At 48.1% G+C, this 22,574-nt stretch overlaps 2 protein-coding genes across 2 annotated transcripts in view; one reads left to right on the top strand and one right to left on the bottom strand.

The window, feature by feature from the left end:
• Positions 1–1,241: 1,241 nt before the first annotated feature.
• LOC306968139 (uncharacterized protein) overlaps positions 1,242–22,574 on the bottom strand; it is a gene marked incomplete at its 3' end in the record, with an annotated part of 87,910 nt that continues 66,577 nt past the window's right edge. Inside the window, exon 4 of the mRNA XM_079563447.1 lies at positions 1,242–1,288. Coding sequence (XP_079419573.1) covers positions 1,242–1,288 — 47 coding nt within the window. The remainder of the gene's footprint in view (positions 1,289–22,574) is intronic.
• ckmb (creatine kinase, muscle b) lies at positions 15,467–18,772 on the top strand. The gene is made up of 9 exons (XM_079557772.1): positions 15,467–15,580; positions 16,229–16,341; positions 16,403–16,499; positions 16,580–16,734; positions 16,818–16,950; positions 17,021–17,192; positions 17,270–17,393; positions 17,829–18,018; positions 18,321–18,772. Exons 2-9 carry the CDS (start codon positions 16,249–16,251, stop codon positions 18,497–18,499), a joined length of 1,143 nt encoding a protein of 380 aa, XP_079413898.1. The 5' UTR covers positions 15,467–15,580; positions 16,229–16,248; the 3' UTR covers positions 18,500–18,772.

Here is a 22,574-nt window from a genome sequence, read left to right as displayed (position 1 = left end):
CCCACAGCATGATGCTCCCCCCCCCATGTTTGACACTTTCTTTCACGCAGAGAGAGTCACAGAGAAAGAGTTGCAGAGAGAGAGTCACAGAGAGAGAGTCGCAGAGAGAGAGTCACAGAGAAAGAGTTGCAGAGAGAGAGTCACAGAGAAAGAGTCGCAGAGAGAGAGTCACAGAGAAAGAGTCACGGAGAAAGAGTCGCAGAGAGAGAGTCGCAGAGAAAGAGTCGCAGAGAGAGAGTCGCAGAGAGAGAGTCGCAGAGAAAGAGTCGCAGAGAGAGAGTCGCAGAGAGAGAGAGTCACAGAGAAAGAGTCACGGAGAAAGAGTCGCAGAGAGAGAGTCGCAGAGAGAGAGTCACAGAGAAAGAGTCGCAGAGAAACAGTCGCAGAGAGAGAGTCGCAGAGAGAGAGAGTCACGGAGAAAGAGTCGCAGAGAAAGAGTCGCAGAGAGAGAGTCACGGAGAGAGAGTCACAGAGAAAGAGTCACGGAGAGAGAGTCACAGAGAAAGAGTCGCAGAGAGAGAGTCACAGAGAAAGAGTCGCAGAGAGAGAGTCGCAGAGAGAGAGTCACAGAGAAAGAGTCGCAGAGAGAGAGAGTCACAGAGAAAGAGTCGCAGAGAGAGAGTCACAGAGAAAGAGTCGCAGAGAGAGAGTCACGGAGAGAGAGTCACAGAGAAAGAGTCGCAGAGAGAGAGTCGCAGAGAGAGAGTCACAGAGAAAGAGTCGCAGAGAGAGAGTCGCAGAGAAAGAGTCGCAGAGAGAGAGTCGCAGAGAGAGAGTCGCAGAGAAAGAGTCGCAGAGAGAGAGTCGCAGAGAAAGAGTCGCAGAGAAAGAGTCGCAGAGAGAGAGTCACAGAGAAAGAGTCGCAGAGAAAGAGCCGCAGAGAAAGAGCCGCAGAGAAAGAGCTGCAGAGAGAGAGTCACGGAAAAAGAGTCACGGAAAAAGAGTCGCAGAGAAAGAGCCGCTGAGAAAGGGCCGCAGAGAAAGAGTCGCAGAGAAAGAGCCGCAGAGAAAGAGCCGCAGAGAAAGAGCTGCAGAGAAAGAGTCGCAGAGAAAGAGCCGTTAAAATGGGCATAGATGGCCTGCAGAGCTGGGACCACTGGCCTTGTGTTTTAAAAAGGGAAGCCAGCGTTTCACTTGTAGGCGGCACTTTCAATATGAGGCTTTAATGTGAGGAGCTTGAATGAACTACCTGGAGGACTGAGAATTCAAATTCTGATTTCACGGTTGGTGCTGGATAATAATTAAGTGCTCGGGAACACTTGTGACTCCCCAGGGCCCACAGAACATGGCCACGGCTCCCCTTTCACATTCCAGTGTCTATTTGCAGAGCGCCTAAACTGCTGACACACTTTGGTTTTCAAGCCCCAGGTCAGTGTCTAGCAGTGGAGCCGTGGCCTCTGACCCGCTCCTCACTCTGAGTGTTAGTCACTTCAGATGAGAAAATGACTTAGCTGTGCTTGAAATCGGTACATGGGCTGATTATCTCAAAATGGTCATCAATGGAACAGATTTTTCTCTCTTTCACCATAAAAGGACAAAAAGTGCAGTGCCCGACAGGCAGCCAGAGGAGGAAATGAATGGCAAAACGCAAATCCAAAACTAATAACCAACAATACTCCAAAAGAAAGACAAAAAGATAAAGAAAAAATGCCCCACACTCAAGGAACCTCCTAAATCTTTGGCTGAATTTGCTCTCATTACAAAATGAATAAAATAAATAGAACCTGTACATCACGAAAGCTTCACCTTCTCCTCTCGCAGGTCAGTCCCTTAAATAGGACAACGGCAGTGACGCTCGGCCGCGTAAGCTCAACGAGGAGGGAGCTCATTTGTAAACACAAAGATCGAGGCCGACGCTCGTCTTTATCAAAAAACACTAATGCAGTGCGTATTTAGTGATATTTATAAGTCGTGGCATTCGTTTTAGCAGTACTACATTACTATACTATACTATACTATACTATACTATACTATACTATACTATACTATACTATACTATACTATACTATACTATACTATACTATACTACACTATTATGCTATACTATACTATACATTTACTTAAGACTGCAAGTAGTGTTTCCAACTTATTTAAGTAAACAGGGCACCTGTAATGTATTATGATTGTATTATTATGTTTTCTGGAATTAATTACTAAAAGATTTAATATTTGCAAATTCAGAAGCGAGCATGATCACGAACATAACTGGATATTTCTTAGAATTAACTCTCTTAAGTCAATTCTTCCTGGTTTACTGCACAACTGAAAGCTCTATGGGGGAAGGCTTCAAATCAGGGAATCTTCAGTGCAGGAAATTCACGTCTGTGTTTAAGAACACAGTTGGATCTGTGTCATTTCGTCTGTTTGATCAGCGACTTAAGAGGCAAATTGACTTTCTGAGTAGTTTGCATATTGTCTCCATTCTGTGTGCCCCGGTTCAGACCTACCACTAAAACATGTGTAATAGGGTCCCCTCTGGAGCCAGGAATTATATGAAAGAGATTCTTAAATCTCAGAAGGACTTTGCTGGTTAAATAAAGAAATATAAATTGTAATAAAATGAATAATATCAAGTTTGATCAATGTCACACCTCTGTTGAGATGAAGTGCTCCCCAGAAATCCGCACGCAAAAGCCCTACAATTATTTCATGTGCAAAAACTTACAAAGGCAGAAACCTGCCTGCACCTGTCTGCATCTGTCTGCATCTGTCTGCATCTGTCTGCATTTGTCTGCAATCTGTCTGCAACTGTCTGCACCTGTCTGCAACCTGTCTGCATCTGTCTGCAACTGTCTGCAACTGTCTGCACCTGTCTGCATCTGTCTGCGTCTGTCTGCATCTGTCTACACCTGTCTGCATCTGTCTGCAACTGTCTGCACCTGTCTGCATCTGTCTGCATCTGTCTGCAACTGTCTGCACCTGTCTGCATCTGTCTGCATCTGTCTGCACCTGTCTGCACCTGTCTGCACCTGTCTGCATCTGTCTGCATCTGTCTGCGTCTATCTGCATCTGTCTACACCTGTCTGCATCTGTCTGCAACCTGTCTGCATCTGTCTGCAACTGTCTGCACCTGTCTGCATCTGTCTGCATCTGTCTGTATCTGTCTGCAACCTGTCTGCATCTGTCTGCATCTGTCTGCAACCTGTCTGCAACCTGTCTGCGACTGTCTGCACCTGTCTGCATCTGTCTGCAACCTGTCTGCAACCTGTCTGCAACCTGTCTGCACCTGTCTGCACCTGTCTGCAACCTGTCTGTATCTGTCTGCATCTGTCTGCAACCTGTCTGCATCTGTCTGCATCTGTCTGCAACTGTCTGCATCTGTCTGCAACCTGTCTGCAACCTGTCTGCAACCTGTCTGCACCTGTCTGCACCTGTCTGCAACATGTCTGCATCTGTCTGCATCTGTCTGCAACTGTCTGCATCTGTCTGCAACTGTCTGCATCTGTCTGCAACATGTCTGCATCTGTCTGCAACATGTCTGCATCTGTCTGCAACCTGTCTGCAACCTGTCTGCAACCTGTCTGCACCTGTCTGCACCTGTCTGCAACCTGTCTGCATCTGTCTGCATCTGTCTGCACCTGTCTGCATCTGTCTGCACCTGTCTGCAACCTGTCTGCACCTGTCTGCAACTGTCTGCAACCTGTCTGCAACCTGTCTGCATCTGTCTGCATCTGTCTGCACCTGTCTGCACCTGTCTGCAACCTGTCTGCAACCTGTCTGCACCTGTCTGCGACTGTCTGCATCTGTCTGCAACCTGTCTGTGACTGTCTGCATCTGTCTGCAACCTGTCTGCATCTGTCTGCATCTGTCTGCAACTGTCTGCATCTGTCTGCATCTGTCTGCACCTGTCTGCAACCTGTCTGCACCTGTCTGCAACCTGTCTGCACCTGTCTGCAACCTGTGTGCAACCTGTCTGCACCTGTCTGCATCTGTCTGCACCTGTCTGCAACCTGTCTGCAACCTGTCTGCATCTGTCTGCACCTGTCTGCAACCTGTCTGCACCTGTCTGCATCTGTCTGCACCTGTCTGCAACCTGTCTGCACCTGTCTGCATCTGTCTGCACCTGTCTGCAACCTGTCTGCATCTGTCTGCATCTGTCTGCATCTGTCTGCAACCTGTCTGCACCTGTCTGCAACCTGTCTGCACCTGTCTGCAACCTGTCTGCAACCTGTCTGCAACCTGTCTGCAACCTGTCTGCAACCTGTCTGCAACCTGTCTGCATTTGTTCTACGCCAAAATTTGAAATTGCAGTCAGCCGCAACTATCGCAAAGTAGACTTTTAAGAAATCGCAGTCATGGTCACAATAGAGTACGGGCTGCGACTGGATGCGGTTGATTTGGATAGTGTCCAAATGCGGCTGGTGAGAGGCTGGTGAGAGGCTGGTGAGCGGCTGGTGAGAGGCTGGTGAGAGGCTGGTGAGCGGCTGGTGAGAGGCTGGTGAGAGGCTGGTGAGCGGCTGGTGAGAGGCTGGTGAGAGGCTGGTGAGAGGCTGGTGAGCGGCTGGTGAGAGGCTGGTGAGAGGCTGGTGAGAGGCTGGTGAGAGGCTGGTGAGAGGCTGGTGAGCGGCTGGTGAGAGGCTGGTGAGAGGCTGGTTCACGGGCCACAGACACTGATTGCGGACAGTGCTGCGGACTAGAGTGAACTTATTTTCAGGCCCGTACGGATCAGCGCGTTTACAAATGAAACTGGTGTAAAATTAAAATGGGCCTGTTTAGTTGAGCGACTTAGCGTTCGTTTTTGTGGAAAAAAAAAAAAAAAAAAAATTGGGCCCGCGGTGCACGGTGTTGGCCGCCCCACACATGGCTGGAGGCATTAGCGCATCACGGCTTTTACGCACCAAGCTCAGCCAGACCCTGAGCTCAGGCCCTGCTCCGGGGAAGTGACCAGCTTCTGTCTGACTTATTCCTGGCAGAGCCTTCGAGGGAACATTTACAAGTTATGACGAACAAAGGACAGACGTCCACAATCAATAATTATCACTTTTTATTTAAAAAAAAAACAATTATCATTATCGCAAATAAATACTCTTGGCTTTAAATAAATAGCCTATCGATACTGCCTGTGATTTGTGTCTGTTGCCTTCAGCTATTTAGTCGTGTACTGTACGTGCACGTATTGTCGAAGGGGAAAAAAATAATTAACAACTCGGTGCCCTCCACGCGCTCATCCAGCGGTCTCCACGCGCTGGTCCAAGGAGCGTCACCTGCTGCCGTACGCAGCACACAGGCCACGGTCAAATCGGGGATGGATTCTAGCAGGAAACAGCTCAGCTGCTGGATGTTAGTCTGAGGTCTGTGAGGTTTTGATCATTGACTCTTCAAAAGCAGAGGATATTGATCCAGTAGGAAAACACGCGCGCACTTTGGAGACGCGCGCAGGGATCAGCAGGTGAACAGCGAACATACGGCTCCCGTCTCCTCATGTAACCATCATCAACACGCCGTCCCCGCGGATTTCGTAAGGATTAAGGACTTTAAGAGGACGGACGTGGGACAGACTCGTGGAGCCTTTTTCATTTGTGGAGCCTTTTGTTTGGACTGTTCCGAGCCATGAAAAAAAGGTCGCAGGTAACGTGTACTTTCTTTATAAACCTGCACTTCATTAAAACAACCCAATTATTATTTTATCTTTGTAAATGAGCCGGATACAAACTTTTGTAAACGTTTAGAACACCACATTGGTTCACAAAGTGCATTATATTGTTCTGCGTGAAGGTTTACACCTGCTTCTCCCACGTATTCATTTCTTACGCCGCTTTACTTCACACAGTCGAAATAAATACTCCATTTCCTTGCCTCAGATTTTGCGCACTGTGGCAAAATTACCTTCGTTTGCATATTCATGAGGACCCGTGCGCTAAGTTTGCTCCGCGCTCTAAACCAAACTGGGAAAGAGGAAACAGTGTCTAGCCATATATCTACAGCAGAAATCGCACGAGACTGATAGTGGCGCTCTCCAGTGTCTCACCAGTGTCTCACCAGTGTCTCACCAGTATCTCACCATCTGCGCGACTGAGACGATTTATCTCTCACCATTCTCACGACCGTAGCGGCCTGCTGCGGCTTTTTTCGCAATCGACCGCCTCTGAATTTTGCGCATGCATGACATTCAGCTGCGCCAAATAATCCAACTGTGATTCACACCTTTTCATGCGGTCAATAGCGGTCGCTCGTGCAGACGCCCGTGCGCCAAAAGAGAGTGATCGCACGACTTTCATATTTTGAGGCCGCAAATGATCGCATAGTGCCCGTATGCCAATTGTGACAGGCCCTTAATGCAGGGTTGCAGCATTATTCTTAAATTAAAAAAAAATATATATATATATATATATATATATATATATATATAAATATAAATCTTTTTCCTCCAAGCTCGGGTCCTCTACCAGAGGCCTGGGAGCTTGAGGGTTCTGCGCAGTATCTTTGCTGTTCCCAGAACTGCACTTTTCTGGACCGAGATGTCTGATGTATTTCCTGGGATCTGCTGGAGCCACTCCTCCAGTTTGGGGGTCACTGCCCCGAGTGCCCCAACGACCACGGGCACCACTGATGCCTTCACCCTCCAGGTTTTCTCCAGCTCTTCTCTGCCAAACACCAGCTCCTGGTAGACAGAACAGTCGTTCGAGACTGCAGAACTGCCTGGATTGATTACAAGAAAGCCTACGACTCAATGCCACATACTTGGATCATTGAATGCCTGGAGCTATACAACATCAACAGGACTCTAAGAGCCTTCATTGCAAACTCGATGAGGTTGTGGAAAACCACCCTTGAAGCCAATGGCAAGCCACTTGTACAAGTCTCCATCAAATGTGGCATATTCCAAGGAGACGCCCTGTCCCCACTGCTGTTCTGCATAGGTCTGAACCCCCTCAGCCAAATAATCAACAAGACTGGCTATGGATACCGACTCAGGAATGGGGCCACCATCAGTCACCTTCTCTACATGGATGACATCAAGCTGTACGCTAAGAATGAGCGAGACATCGACTCACTGATCCAGACCACCCGGATATACAGTGCAGACATTGGGATGTCATTCGGACTAGAGAAGTGTGGTCGGATGGTGACTAAGAGAGGGAAGGTAGTCCACACAGAAGGTCTCACTCCCAGAAGGAACAATAGCAGACATTGAGGACAGTTACAAGTACCTCGGAATCCCACAAGCAAATGGCAACCTCGAAGAGGTGACAAGGAAAGCGGCTACGGCCAAATACCTCCAACGAGTAAGGCAGGTCCTAAGAAGCAGCTCAATGGCAAGAACAAGTCCCGGGCAATAAACAGCTACGCCCTGCCAGTAATCAGATACCCTGCAGGAATAATAAGCTGGCCAAAGGATGAGATACAAACCACAGATGTTAAGACGCGAAGCTCCTAACCATGCACGGAGGGTTCCACCCCAAATCCAGCACTCTGAGACTGTACGCTAGCCGTAAGGAAGGAGGCCGAGGACTTGTGAGTGTGAGAGCCACTATCCCGGATGAAACATCCAAGATCCATAAGTACATCAAGGACAAGGCTCCAACAGATGACGTGCTCAGTGAATGTCTCAGACAATGGGGAACAGAAGATGAGGTGCTGGAGGTCCCGGCATGGGAGGACAAGCCCCTACACGGCATGTACCACCCAAACATAACTGAAGTGGCGGATATACAGAAATCCTACCAATGGCTAGACAGAGCCGGACTAAAGGACAGCACAGAGGCTCATCATGGCTGCACAGGAGCAGGCCTTGAGCACCAGAGCAATAGAGGCCCAGATCTACCACACCAGACAAGACCCCAGGTGTAGACTGTGCAAAGAGGCCAATGAGACAATCCAGCTTTACATAACTGCAGGGTGTAAGATGCTGCAGGGAAAGCTTACATGGAGCGCCATAACCAAGTGGCTGGTATAGTGCACAGGAACATCTGTGCAGAGTATGGGCTGGAAACCCCAAGGTCAAAGTGGGAAACACCTCCAAAGGTGGTAGAGAATGACCGAGCCAAGATCCTGTGGGACTTCCAGATACAGACGGACAAAATGGTAATGGCAAACCAACCGGACATTGTGGTGGTGGACAAAGAGCAGAGGAAAGCTGTTGTGGTCGACATAGCAATACCAAGACTTCAACATCAGGAAAAAGGAACACGAGAAACTAGAGAAATACCAGGGGCTCAGAGAAGAGCTGGAGAAAACCTGGAGGGTGAAGGCATCAGTGGTGCCCGTGGTCGTTGGGGCACTCGGGGCAGTGACCCCCAAACTGGAGGAGTGGCTCCAGCAGATCCCAGGAAATACATCAGACATCTCGGTCCAGAATAGTGCAGTTCTAGGAACAGCAGAGATACTGCGCAGAACCCTCAAGCTCCCAGGCCGACGGTAGAGGACCCGAGCAGGAGGAGAAAAGAGACTGCCCGCGGAGGGTGAGGAAGAGTTTTTTTTATATATATATATATATTTTACGGCAAACCTCAGGAGGGGGAAGCAATGCTTCACCAGCAGTGAGGGTGGGAAGCTGCTGACCTCGACTGGGGATGTCGTCGGGCGGTGGAAGGAGTACTTCGAGGACCTCCTCAATCCCGCCGTCACGTCTTCCGATGAGGAAGCAGAGGCTGGGGACTCGGACGTGGGTTCGCCCATAACCGGGGCTGAAGTCACCGAGGTGGTGAGAAAGCTCCTCGGTGGCAAGGCTCCGGGGGTGGATGAGATTTGTCCTGAGTACCTTAAGTCTCTGGATGTTGTAGGACTGTCTTGGCTGACACGTCTCTGAAGTTTGTCTTGGGCTAGACACTTGTCCCACCCTGCCTCTAGTGTCGTAACATTGGTGTATGAATGAGAGTGTAAATGGGTGAGTGATTCTTAAAGCTCTATTTACCCATAGTGTAAGACACTGTGGGTAAATAGAGTGGGAGGAAAAGGTGAGTACACCCTTCTTACATTTCTGTTTAAATTGGTCATAAAATGTGGTCTGATCTTTATTAAAATCACAAGAATGAGTAAACATCCATCCATTTTCTTCCGCTTTATCTGGGGCCGGGTCGCGGGGGCAGCAGTCTCAGCAGAGATGCCCAAACTTCCCGATCCACACACACCTCCTCCAGCTGTTCTGGAGGGACCCCGAGGCGACACCAGGCCAGCTCGGAGACATAGTCCCACCACCGTGTTCTGGGTCTTCCACGAGGCCTTGTCCCACTAGGACATGCCTGGAACACCTCCCGCGGGAGGCGACCAGGAGGCATCCGGAACAGATGCCCGAGCCACCTCAGCTGGCTCCTTTCGACGTGAAGGAGCAGCGACTCTACTCCGAGCTCCTCCCGGGTAACTGAGCTCCTCACCCGATCTCGGAGGGTGCGCCCAGCCACCCTGCGAAGGAAACTCATTTCGGCCGCTTGTATTCGCGATCTTGTCCTTTCGGTCATGACCCAAATCTCATGACCATAGTGAGGGTGGGAACGTAGATCGATTGGTAAATCGAGAGCTTTGCCCTCCGACTCAGCTCCCTCTTCACCACGACAGACCGATACAGCGACCGCATCACTGCTGACGCCGCACCGATCCGTCTATCGATCTCACGCTCCATCCGTCCCTCACTCGTGAACAAGATCCCGAGATACTTGAACTCCTCCACTTGAGGTAAGGACTCCCCACCGACCTGAAGAGGGGAAGCCACCTTTTTCCGGTGGAGAACCATGGCCTCGGTTTTGGAGGTGCTGATCCTCATCCCGGCCGCTACACACTCGGCTGCAAACCGCCCCAGAGCAGCTGAAGGTCCTGGTTTGTTGAGGCCATCAGAACAACATCATCCGCAAACAGCAGAGATGAGATCCTGAGGCTCCCAAACCGGACACCCTCCGGCCCCTGGCTGCGCCTAGAAATTCTGTCCATAAAAGTTATGAACAGAACCGGTGACAAAGGGCAGCCCTGGCGGAGACCAACACGCACCGGGAACAGGTCTGACTTACTGCCGGCAATGCGAACCAAGCTCCTGCTGCGTCATACAGGGAACGGACAGCCCTTAACAGAGGGCCCCCGGACCCCATACTCCCGGAGCACCCCCCCACAGGGCACCACGAGGGACGCGGTCGAACGCTTTCTCCAGATCCACAAAACACATGTGGACTGGTTGGGCGAACTCCCACGAACACTCAAGCACCCGACGGAGGGTATAGAGCTGGTCCAGTGTGCCACGACCAGGACGAAAACCGCATTGTTCCTCCTGGATCCGAGGTTCAACTATCGGCCGGATCCTCCTCTCCAGCACCCTGGAGTAGACCTTACCGGGGAGGCTGAGGAGGGTGATCCCTCTGTAATTGGAACACACCCTCCTTAAAGAGGGGGACCACCACCCCGGTCTGCAAATCCAAGGGCGCTGTCCCTGACCGCCACGCGATGTTGCAGAGACGTGTCAGCCAAGACAGTCCTACAACATCCAGAGACTTAAGGTACTCAGGGCGAATCTCATCCACCCCCGGAGCCTTGCCACCGAGGAGCTTTCTCACCACCTTGGTGACTTCAGCCCCGGTGATGAGCGAGCCCACCTCCGAGTCCCCAGCCTCTGCTTCCTCATTGGAAGACGTGACGACGGGATTGAGGAGGTCCTCGAAGTACTCCTTCCACCGTCCGACGACATCCCCAGTCGAGGTCAGCAGCTCCCCACCCGCACTGTACACAGAATGAGTAAACAGTGTCTGCTTAAACTAATACCACGTTTCCTGTAGTTGCAGATTAGATGTGCACACTGATCAGGATGAATCTTGGATCTTGATTCCTGGGATGTCTGGGGTGAATGGTTTTCTTGAGGTCATGCCACATCATCTCAACAGGGTTTAAGGTCAGAACTTTGACTGGGCCATTCCAGAACACATATTTTATTCTTCTGAAACCATTCGGAAGTGGATTTGTGCTTTGGGTCATTGTCTTGTTGCAGCTCCATCCTCTGTTGAGCTGCAGCCTTTGGACAGATGGCCTCAAGATTTTCTGCAAAATATCTTCATAAACATTTGAATGCATTTTTCCATTGAAGTTGCAAGTTGTCCAGGCCTGAGGCAACAAAACAGCCCAACACCACGATTCTCCTGCACCAGACTTCACTCTGAGCACAGGGTTTTGATGTTGGTGTGCTGTTCCATTTTTGCATTCCGCCCAAACTATTCAACTTTGGTTTCACCAGTCTATTTTACCAGTAGTGCTGTGGAGCATCCAGGAGCTGTTTTGCAACCTTAAAATGGCAAATCATAAACGATTTATATTAATGCATAAGCACAGATTCATGCCTCGGTTTCTTGTATGCTGAACGTTTATGTGATGTTACTTGAATGAGAGATAAGGGGTAGGTTTATTTTAAGTTATTTGAACTTCTTCCTACTCCTTTTGAGCACAATAGTCTTGTTTTGTTTTTCTTCAGTAAAAATGCTTTCAAATACTTTTTGTCTCAAATGAATAAATAAATGAAACGAACCCCATTCTTGTTCACCGTTTTACGTATTGTAGACGTGTCAACAGAGATGTCGGCCTGGGCCAGTGATTTCTGTAAGTCTTTAGCTGACACTCTAGGGTTCTTTTCTACCTCATTGAGTATTCTCCGCTGTGCTCTTGGAGTCATCTTTACAGGACGGCCACTCCTTGGAAGTGAAGCAACAGTGCTGAACTGTCTCCATTTGTAGACAATTTGTCTAACAATTTGATTTATGAATATTAAGACTTTTAGTGATGGTTTTGTAACATTTACCAAATCAATTATTCTTGATCATAGATCAAAGCAGAATCCACCAGCCATTGAGTCAAGGGTGTACTCACTTATTCCTCCCTGTCCTGTGAATGTTTACATGTCATGGGCATTAAAAATATGATAACATGTAATTGTTTGGGGGATATTAGTTTAAGCAGACACTGTTTGCTCATTCTTGTGAGTTTAATAAAGATCAGACCATATTTTATGACCAATTTAGGCAGAAATGTCAGAAATTGTTGTGGTCCAGCCACTCCTCCCTTCCTTCCATCACCCCCGCCCCTTGTGTTTACCATATTTGTCAGTTCCTGGGCGGTTCCCTCGTTAGTACCTGCTGTGCTCCACACCTGTATCTCATCATGCAGTCAACCAGACCTCCACTCCATTGCCAGATTATTCCGTCACTCATGCGGTGATCATCTATCAGGCTATTTTGAACTGTTTTGTTGTACCTTTTTGATTTTTGAAACTAACCTGCCTTTTTCCGTGTCGTGTTCAGTTTTGGTGCCAGTTCCTGCATCACCGCCATCGCCATCCGTCCTCTGTCTTTGTCTCTGTCTGGATTCCCCACCAACCACCTCCCTCCCCACCAACCACCTCCCTCCCCTCCGCTGCTGTCCAGGATCCCCCTTCCACTTATACCCTACTCGCACGGGATTAGTTTAACCTGGGACCACATGCGATTTGTACTAATCACATGTTAATCCTGTGCGAATGCGCCATGTCAGTGATTTGCGAAGTAAAAATTCCCCCGCAAATGAGCGACTATATTTTGCTGAACTCCGAAGTCCTGTGATAAAACTAATCCAATGCGAACAGGCCTGTCTGTGATTTGGACAGAAACGGGAAGGATCCGACACATGATTAGGCTTTTGTTGTCGCCTGTGCGCATTTTTATTTAGGGTGAATATGGGTAAAGTGGGACAATGGGTAAAGTGGGACACTTAACTTTAATCATGATTATTTTTTAATGTGTCATATTTTATCACTAAAAATACATACACACCGAATAATTAGAATGTGCAGGATAAGAAAATAATGGTTTTGTGAAAATTAATTCACTTCATATGTCGTGGCAAACCGTAATCTACCAAGTAGTAAAAAAGCGGAGGTCTGTCCAAAGACAGCATTTGTGGTTTTACGATCTTAAGGTTATAACTTTTTAAAACTAACAGACATGCAGATTTTGTTGATACGTTATATAATGGAATGCATCTGCAAACAAAACATCTCAAAATCACATGTTTATTCTTTATACTTTTATTTTTATAAGAGATTTTATCACTGTCCCACTTTACCAATGTGTTATTGGTAAAGTGGGACAGCCTCATATTGGCAAAGTGGGACAGTATATTTTGGGTATTAGGTGTTTCACACATCTTCAAATTAGATCAATTTAACTCTATATTTCTTGTTTTGATTAAGTTTTCGATGATCACATTTCTGATTGAAGTTTTAGCTCTTGTTCACTACGAACTGTTGATCGCCGTTTAGCAACATTTCAACATTTAGTTGTTCTTTGAGGTTTCTAAGTTCTTTAATTGTAGATTTTTCTTTTTTTAAATATCGGCTCTATATATATTTCTTTGCAAATCTTTAAAACATGCTTGTTCCCGTATACTTCACCAATCAAAGGCAGCCTGAGTTCACAGATTAACATGTGTTTTTTTGGGCATGTCCTTCATATTATTCCTCACTCATTTATAAAGAAAAACAAATCTGATGAAGGCACTTTACAATATTATTCTTCATTTGTTCTGTCACTCTTGCTTTTAGTTTATACCAAAGGTCCCAGTTAGATATTCCACACTGGAACATCACCACAGCCTCCCCGCACTGATCTGTCATTAATTCAACTCTCATTACATTTGTTTTTGTTGAGATTTAGTTATTTCAATTAGGAATAACCAGAGATTGCAGAATAAATTGAGCTAAACTAAACACAATTTCAGAACGCAGTCATAAAACACGAATTTTGGAACATAAAACTCGTGCGTAAAAGTCTCATAGGACGAGTTACTCAGAGCCTCCTCTGCTCGTCAATATTAACCCTCAGATTTCTATATTAGAAATAATAGAGCTTCTTATTTGCATTTCCTCATTTTCAACTCAATGTTTCAGAAACACAGAGGGTGAGTGGGGCGATATCCAGCAGTTCCAGCGTCATTGATGCTCCCGAGTCGGTGCTTACCTTCGCCTCTCTCCGCTCTCTGGGCTTTGTGTATTTTATCCAAAGTCCATGCCTCTCAGCTACGACGTTAGCTGCATCATGTTGGCCTTTCAGCTTCAGTACAAGGCTGTTTTAAAGGCAACATGCAAAGAGAAACCACGCGGTGTTCTTCATGTAGATGTGCTTCAGAGAGAGCCAGGCGCTCAGAGTTTATGTCACTCCAACTACACATTTACAACCAACTACGGTGAAACACCTTTTACGGAGAATTGTCCGTGGTAAGAGACTAAAGCTTCACAAATTCATTCAGGTGGAAGTAAATTTTACAAATGACCTCAGAAAGGAGCGCTTTGACGTCATATCCAGGAGATGTCTGTCAATGTCTGTCATGCAGTAAGAGTATTCATAAAGCGTACTAAAGTAAAGTAGTTTACTTTTGTTAATGTCCACCACTTCAACATGTAATAATGTCATCTTTGTTCCTACTCTTAATTTACTGGAACCTGATTAAACCAATTCTAAAGTAACTTTTCTCATACTTTAGTGAATATTTCATATATCACACGCTGACACGAGATGGTTCAGATGAGCAGACTCGTTCTGAGGTGGGTGGGGGGTCTTCTGGAGGAGGAGTCCAATCCTTCCTGGCATTGCTCCCGTGTCGATGTGTGAATGTGAGGAACTATTCCCTATGGGCCAATGAATGGAAGGTTCTCCCCCAGGTTCTTGCCTGTGTGCCATGTGAATGAGGCTGACAGCCAGATCATACTGTTCCCTGCTCACTCTTACATAACCTTTCTGCAGCCGGAGCCTGGATCCAGTGTCAGACTAAACTGGGACCTGGGACTCTGCTGCACCGTGTGTCAGACTGTCCTAGAACACTGAACTACAGGGCTCCAGTACTACAGTGGTGTCACAGTGCACTGGCCCAGGCTGCAGTGTTACTTCATAAGCCTATAACACTGTTCATGGAGGATTCAGCGCAGTGTTCCCGACAGGTCACTTTTCAGAGGCAGGTCTCTTTTTACGAGGCAAAGACCGATTTGGAAAGTCCGGAGCACGCCTGTTCAGAACGGCAGTGAAACCCGAGCAGCTGCATGGCCCCATGTGCAGCAAATCAAAATGAGCAACTGCAAAACCCTGCTGTGATAAAAGGCATCCACATATTTAAAACATTGGGGAAAAAGAAGACTTTTGTGGTAAAGAAAGTCAACAAATCAACAAACAAAAACATGACTTATTTCTTTGTCATTTTATCTTATTTTAGAGTCACTTTATTTGATTATAGTGGGACCATGTGGGATCCATCTGTAACGGACTATAATAAGGGCAGTCCAATCAGATCGCTCATCTAAGATGCATCAATCTCTTCAATAATGTCCACAGAGAACATGAGTGATACTGAGCTTCATTGAACAGCGTGGATCAAACTCTAGAGACTCTGAGCAGAGCCTGAAAGGGAAGCACTGCAGCTGTCACTGTGGCTCGCTCTCATGATGGTTGTTGCCTTTTAGAATCAGCCCCCGGCACCAAAGATCCTCCTCAACCAATCACAGGAAGGGTCTCCACGCTGAACGGGCCAATGGAGAGCCACATGGGGGTATAAGAGTTAAGGCCGTAACCAAGAAGAGCTGGGCGACCCGACTTTGGGTGGACAGGACTTGAACCCGGGATCTGTTACTTCATTCTTTTCTCCTAAGCAGGTAAAATCAGCCAAACTCCAAAGTGTGCTTTTGTTCAACATTTAACAGAAGATCTTGTATTCCATTTTCATCGTAAAGACAAGTTTGACAGCCAGATTGGTGGATTCTTCTGCAAATGCACACTCCTGTTGGAATGTATTGTGGTCTTGGCTGATTACTCAGAGCGTTGGGCTGGTAGACTCGACACAGCGCTCTGGAGAGCAGAGAACAGCTGCTGCTGACGCCAGCAGGAGCTGGACATGTGTCTGACACGAGTCAGGCCGGATTTAGCCTGACCTTTAGGGCGACAGGTGTTTCAGCGCTCTACATGACATTGACCAGGGCTAGGGCCGTTGCTGTCAGGCTATGACTGAGAAAAGTCTTCTGTTTTTGAAGAATTTCTGTGAGACTGCAATCTGCAGTGGAAGTTCACACATGGACCAAGAGAGTCAGAAGGAGCTTCATGTCTGCTCCTCACACCATTCACTGAACACTGCAGAAGAAGCTGAGAGTTCTGTGTAGCATAAAGATTCAGAGATGTGGTTCACTGTGAATGACGCTGGCACAGTCCAGAAATAAAGCTTTCCCTGTTTCCTTGGACTGATAGATGGGTCTAGTAGGAAAGATTTGATGCTCCTGTAGTAATTGCTTAATTGTTTTCACTTTCAGAGAAACAAAGAATCGCAGCCATGGCTAAGAACTGCCACAACGATTACAAGATGAAGTTCTCTATGGATGATGAGTTCCCAGATCTGTCCCTGCACAATAACCACATGGCCAAGGTCTGACCCCGAGCCACTATGTGTAAAAGAATGCACTCACTCACATCTTCCTCCATTGTAGGTGCTGACCAAGGACATCTACAACAAGCTGAGGGGCAAGTCCACCCCCAGTGGCTTCACTGTGGACGATGTGATCCAGACTGGAGTCGACAATCCAGGTGAGTTGTCGCACAATCCTATTATAGTAGTACTTACAGTTTGAATCTTGAAACAATCACCGACATGCTGCCCCCTTCAGGTCACCCCTTCATCATGACTGTGGGTTGCGTCGCTGGTGATGAGGAGTCCTACGAGGTGTTCAAGGAGCTGCTGGACCCCATTATCTCTGACCGTCATGGTGGATACAAACCCACCGACAAGCACAAGACCGACCTCAACTTCGAGAACCTGAAGGTAACGCCCTGACCTTCCAGCGCAGAGGCAGCGCTGACGGGATCAGAGGTGGGTTCCATTATGAACACTTGGTTTGTGCACAGGGTGGGGATGACCTGGACCCCAACTACGTGCTGTCCAGCCGTGTGCGTACCGGCCGCAGCATCAAGGGCTTCACCCTGCCCCCCCACAACAGCCGCGGAGAGCGCAGAGCCATCCAGAATCTGTCCATCGAGGGTGAGCACACGCGCATTTGACCAGTGCCTTAGCTGTGGACCTCCTCTTAACCCTCTGCCCCTGCCCACAGCCCTGGCCAGCCTGGAGGGAGAGTTCAAGGGTAAGTACTACCCTCTGGATGGCATGACTGACGCTGAGCAGGACCAGCTCATCAACGACCACTTCCTGTTTGACAAGCCCGTGTCCCCCCTGCTGACCTGCGCTGGCATGGCCCGTGACTGGCCCGACGCCAGAGGCATCTGGTAAGACTGTTGTTAGCATAGGTAGGAAGATCGGGGCCTTTTCCCTATGAGTCATGTGATGCTGCGCTCCTGTGCAGGCACAACGACAACAAGAGCTTCCTGGTCTGGGTGAACGAGGAGGATCATCTGAGGGTCATCTCCATGGAGAAGGGCGGCAACATGAAGGAAGTGTTCAGGCGCTTCTGCGTGGGCCTGCAGAAGGTTTGTGTGTGCTCCTGCTGTCCCTGACCTCTCTGTCCCCAACCTCTCTGTCCCTGACCTCTCTGTCCCCAACCTCTCTGTCCCTGACCTCTCTGTCCCCAACCTCTCTGTCCCCAACCTCTCTGTCCCCGACCCCTCTGTCCCCGACCCCTCTGTCCCCGACCCCTCCTTCCCCGACCCCTCTGTCCCCGACTCCTCTGTCCCCAACCTCTCTGTCCCTGACCCCTCTGTCCCCGACCCCTCTGTCCCTGACCCCTCTGTCCCTGACCTCTCTGTCCCTGACCCCTCTGTCCCTGACCTCTCTGTCCCCGACCCCTCTGTCCCTGACCCCTCTGTCCCCGACCCCTCTGTTCCTAAGCTCTCTGCCCCCCCTCATCATCCTCCTGTCCACCCTCTCTCCCCACTGTCCACTCTGACGTCTCTGTGTCCACGCAGATTGAGGAGATCTTCAAGAAGCACAACCACGGCTTCATGTGGAACGAGCACCTGGGCTACATCCTGACCTGCCCGTCCAACCTGGGCACCGGGCTGCGCGGCGGCGTGCACGTCAAGCTGCCCAAGCTCAGCACACATGCCAAGTTTGAGGAGATCCTGACTAGACTGCGCCTGCAGAAGCGTGGCACAGGTACCACTGAGGACTCACAGACACAAAGACACACTGCCCTGGCTTTTCCCAATCTATTTTAAATTCTAACATAACCCCATTCTTCACAGGGATGGGTTTATTGACAAGCTTAACAACTCAATACATCAAGTCAAACAGTGACCGTTTAAAGCATATAACATTACTTACATTATTGTCAAAAACATATAAAAGCAACATGAAACAGGACGTGTAAAGAAAAATGAACACTCCTCACACACCTCCACAGTCTCAGCACTCAGACGCCCCCCGGCTGACCCTTGGTGTGTGTCCACTGTTTGCAGGTGGAGTGGACACTGCCTCTGTGGGTGGAGTCTTTGACATCTCCAACGCTGACCGTCTGGGCTCCTCTGAGGTGTACCAGGTGCAGCTGGTGGTGGACGGAGTCAAGCTCATGGTGGAGATGGAGAAGAAGCTGGAGAAGGGCGAGTCCATCGACGGCATGATCCCCGCTCAGAAGTAAAGGACATTTGCTTTTCATGAGGACCTGAAGAGGAGCCATGCTGTAAACTTCTCTTCCTGGCTGCTCTCCGTTTCCTTCTGAAGCTCCCCCTTTTCTCTCTCTCTCTCTCTCGTGCCTCTTTTTCTACTCTTTTCTCTGTGGCGTGTTTTTACTCTCCTCCCTCTAACACCTGGGATCAGTCCACACCGGCGGATGAAGACCGCCTACACGACCCCACTACACAAGTGTAAATGTAACTGGACGATTAAAACATGCTCCATGGTACCAACCCAACTATGTCTTTGAGTCCAATACTTCATGTTCTGGGTAGGGTTGCAAAATTGCGGGAATTTTCAATGTTGGCCATGAGAATTAACAGGGATATATGGGAATTAAGACAACTGAAGGTTACTTTGTTACAGACATCAACTGTAGCATTAGATTCTGATTTGATGAAACTATTATCTATCAGGAGAGATCCAAAAGTCTAAAAGGAATCATGTCCTCTCTCTGACACTAGGGTTGAACAGCACAGTGTTTTAGGTTGTGGCTGATACAAAGAAGGGCCTTTGGAAACATTCATCTTATGTACATTCAGCAAGTGTGTGAGGTATTACAATACGAGTCTGTGTCAGTGTGTATAGATTGTTCTGTTTAATGCAGCTCTGGGTCAGACACAGGCCCCGCCCACTCCTCGTACATTATTGGACACTGTTAGTTATGATGTGTGATTAAACAAAATCATGACATAAAACATTTACCACTTATTAGAGTCTTCAGCAGAATGTAGGTGTAGGAAAGGTGTGTTATCTGGAGCCTCACACATGCGTTCCAAATTATTATGCAAATTGGATTTTTGTGTCAAAAAGGTAAAAAAAAAAACAATAGTAATGAAACTCATGGATGGTCTCATGTCTTGGGGCTCTTTGAATCACTGACATAAATCTCAGAGACCTGGGATGATTAGTTTTCAGGTTAAGCCCAGTTAAGGGAAAAACTACTGAAAAAGGGTGTTCCACTTTATTATGCAGATCATCATTTTCAAGCAATAGGGGAAAGAAAAAAGGATCTCTCTGCTGATGAAAAGCGTGAAATAGTTGAATGCCTTGGTCTAGGTATGAAAACCTTCGATATTTCATGAAAGATGTAATCATCATACTGATAAGAGATTTGTGGATGATTCAGAGCACACTCCGGTTTGTGCAGATAAAGGCACAATATGGAATCATGAGGAGAGAGCTAATCGGTCCCTTTAGGCCCTTTTAGGCTCCCTGAAGGTGTGAAAATGACCTTTGAAAAATATGTGGAGTTTCTGACTGACCACTGTCTTCTATGCTACAAAAAGAAGAGCCGTGTTTTCCCTAACGAAATCCTCTTCATGCATGACAACGCACCATGTCCTGCTGTAAAGAAAACCTCTGCATCACTGGCTGCTATGGGCATAAAAGGACAGAAACTCATGATGTGGACCCCCTCCTCCCCTGACCTCAACCCTATTGAGAACCTTTGGAGCCTCAACAAAAAAAACTTCTATGAGGGTGGGAGTCAGTTTTCATCCAAACAGCAGCTCTGGGAGGCTATTCTAACATCCTGCAAAGAAATCCAAGCAGAAACTGTCCAAAAACTCACAAGTTTAATGGATTTAAGTATTTTGAAGCTGCTATCACACAAGGGCTCCTATGGTAAAATATAACTTGACCTGTTAATATTTTTTTGATTGAAATAGCTTCTGATTTCAGTAAATATGACCTCCTAATGCTACAAATTCAACAAATGACCATTTTCAGTTAATTACAAGCTTTAAAATGTAATGAAACGATAAGTTGCATAATAATTTGGAACAGTAGATTTTGGGGTTTTTACTATATTTATTTTTGAAAAAAATACTGTTATCACTAGGAAATTTTTTCCACCACATTTAAATGATCCTCGACCAGTTAAAGACTTGAAAATTATGCTGACTCTCATTTGAGTTGACAGTTTAGAAAATCTAAATGTCATTTGCATAATAATTTGGAACAGTGTACAGTATCTTACATAGGTCTGAGATGAGACATCACTGAAATGCATGTTTTATGGTTCAGAAACAAAATAAATAAATAAATGGGTAACTAATAGTTCATCAATTGTTTACTCAACCAAAAAAAGTACAAGTTAAAGTTCCCATTGGAAAGTTTCCAGACATTTATCGGGAATTTTCCACCCCTTTGCACACCTAGTCCTGGGTGAGCGCTAAACCGGTGACATTAAGGTCAAGTATTAATGCTACAGCTGAGCTAGTTATCATTGAAATGCCTTTAGCGGTTTGAGCCTTTCCCACACATGCATGCATTGTTAGCCAATGGCTCCTGGGCCCCCCATTAAACAGAGTGTTCTATCCCCATACAAGGAAGTCAGGAGTAATAATAAAGTAATGTTACGTTTGTTGTGTCAATTTATATAATTTCTGTAGCATCTTTATTAACATTTTAAAAAAATGATGTAAATGGCCACTGGATGTGTAAAAGAAGTAAGTAACATGTCTGCACCTCACTCCACCAGAGGGAACCAAAGAAATCTGTCCTTATTACTCAGAAAATGATAAACACAGAACAGGAAACATATTCAAAAGGTTTTTATTTTAGTGCCACATGATTCTAAGAGACATGCAGGTCTCAGAGCTCACTTAGGGCCCACAGCAGGGGAGGCCTTCCTGCAGACGCCCACCACAGGGGCCCCCAGAGGGTTGAAGTTTGGCAAATACATTCATAGAACAATCGATCAAATAGACTCAAGTTGTTTCATATGTTCAACAATTCAAGTTTCTTTTTGTCTTGGAACTCAATCTGACAGAATTTGTGACTCACTGAAACACTGTCCGCCTAGTCGTCCCTGTCCTCTGCATCCACTCTGAGGTTAGGGTGTGTTCAGCCCACACGACGAGACATGGGTGCACTCGCACTGAGACAGGCCCACACTCACACAGAGACAGGCCCACACTCGCACAGAGACAGGCCCACACTCGCACTGAGACAGGCCCACACTCGCACAGAGACAGGCCCACACTCGCACTGAGACAGGCCCACACTCGCACAGAGACCCAGCCACACTCACACAGAGACACGCCCACACTCGCACAGAGACACGCCCACACTCGCACAGAGACACGCCCACACTCGCACAGAGACACGCCCACACTCACACAGAGACAGGCCCACACTCGCACAGAGACAGGCCCACACTCGCACAGAGACACGCCCACACTCCCACAGAGACACGCCCACACTCACACAGAGACACGCCCACACTCACACAGAGACACGCCCACACTCGCACAGAGACACGCCCACACTCGCACAGAGACACGCCCACACTCGCACAGAGACAGGCCCACACTCGCACAGAGACAGGCCCACACTCGCACAGAGACCCAGCCACACTCACACAGAGACACGCCCACACTCGCACAGAGACACGCCCACACTCGCACAGAGACACGCCCACACTCGCACAGAGACACGCCCACACTCGCACAGAGACACGCCCACACTCGCACAGAGACAGGCCCACACTCGCACAGAGACACGCCCACACTCGCACAGAGACACGCCCACACTCACACAGAGACACGCCCACACTCACACAGAGACACGCCCACACTCGCAGAGACACGCCCACACTCGCACAGAGACACGCCCACACTCGCACAGAGACACGCCCACACTCGCACAGAGACACGCCCACACTCGCACAGAGACACGCCCACACTCGCACAGAGACACGCCCACACTCGCACAGAGACACGCCCACACTCGCACAGAGACACGCCCACACTCGCACAGAGACACGCCCACACTCGCACAGAGACACGCCCACACTCGCACAGAGACACGCCCACACTCGCACAGAGACACGCCCACACTCGCACAGAGACAGGCCCACACTCGCACAGAGACAGGCCCACACTCACACAGAGACACAGCCACTCGCACAGAGACACGCCCACACTCGCACTGAGACAGGCCCACACTCACACAGAGACAGGCCCACACTCACACAGAGACACGCCCACACTCACACAGAGAAAGGCCCACACTCACACAGAGACACGCCCACA

Source organism: Gobius niger, assembly GCF_951799975.1.
Source record: "Gobius niger genome assembly, chromosome: 1".
NCBI classification, from domain to species: domain Eukaryota; kingdom Metazoa; phylum Chordata; class Actinopteri; order Gobiiformes; family Gobiidae; genus Gobius; species Gobius niger.
This window is presented reverse-complemented; position numbering and strand designations above follow the sequence as displayed.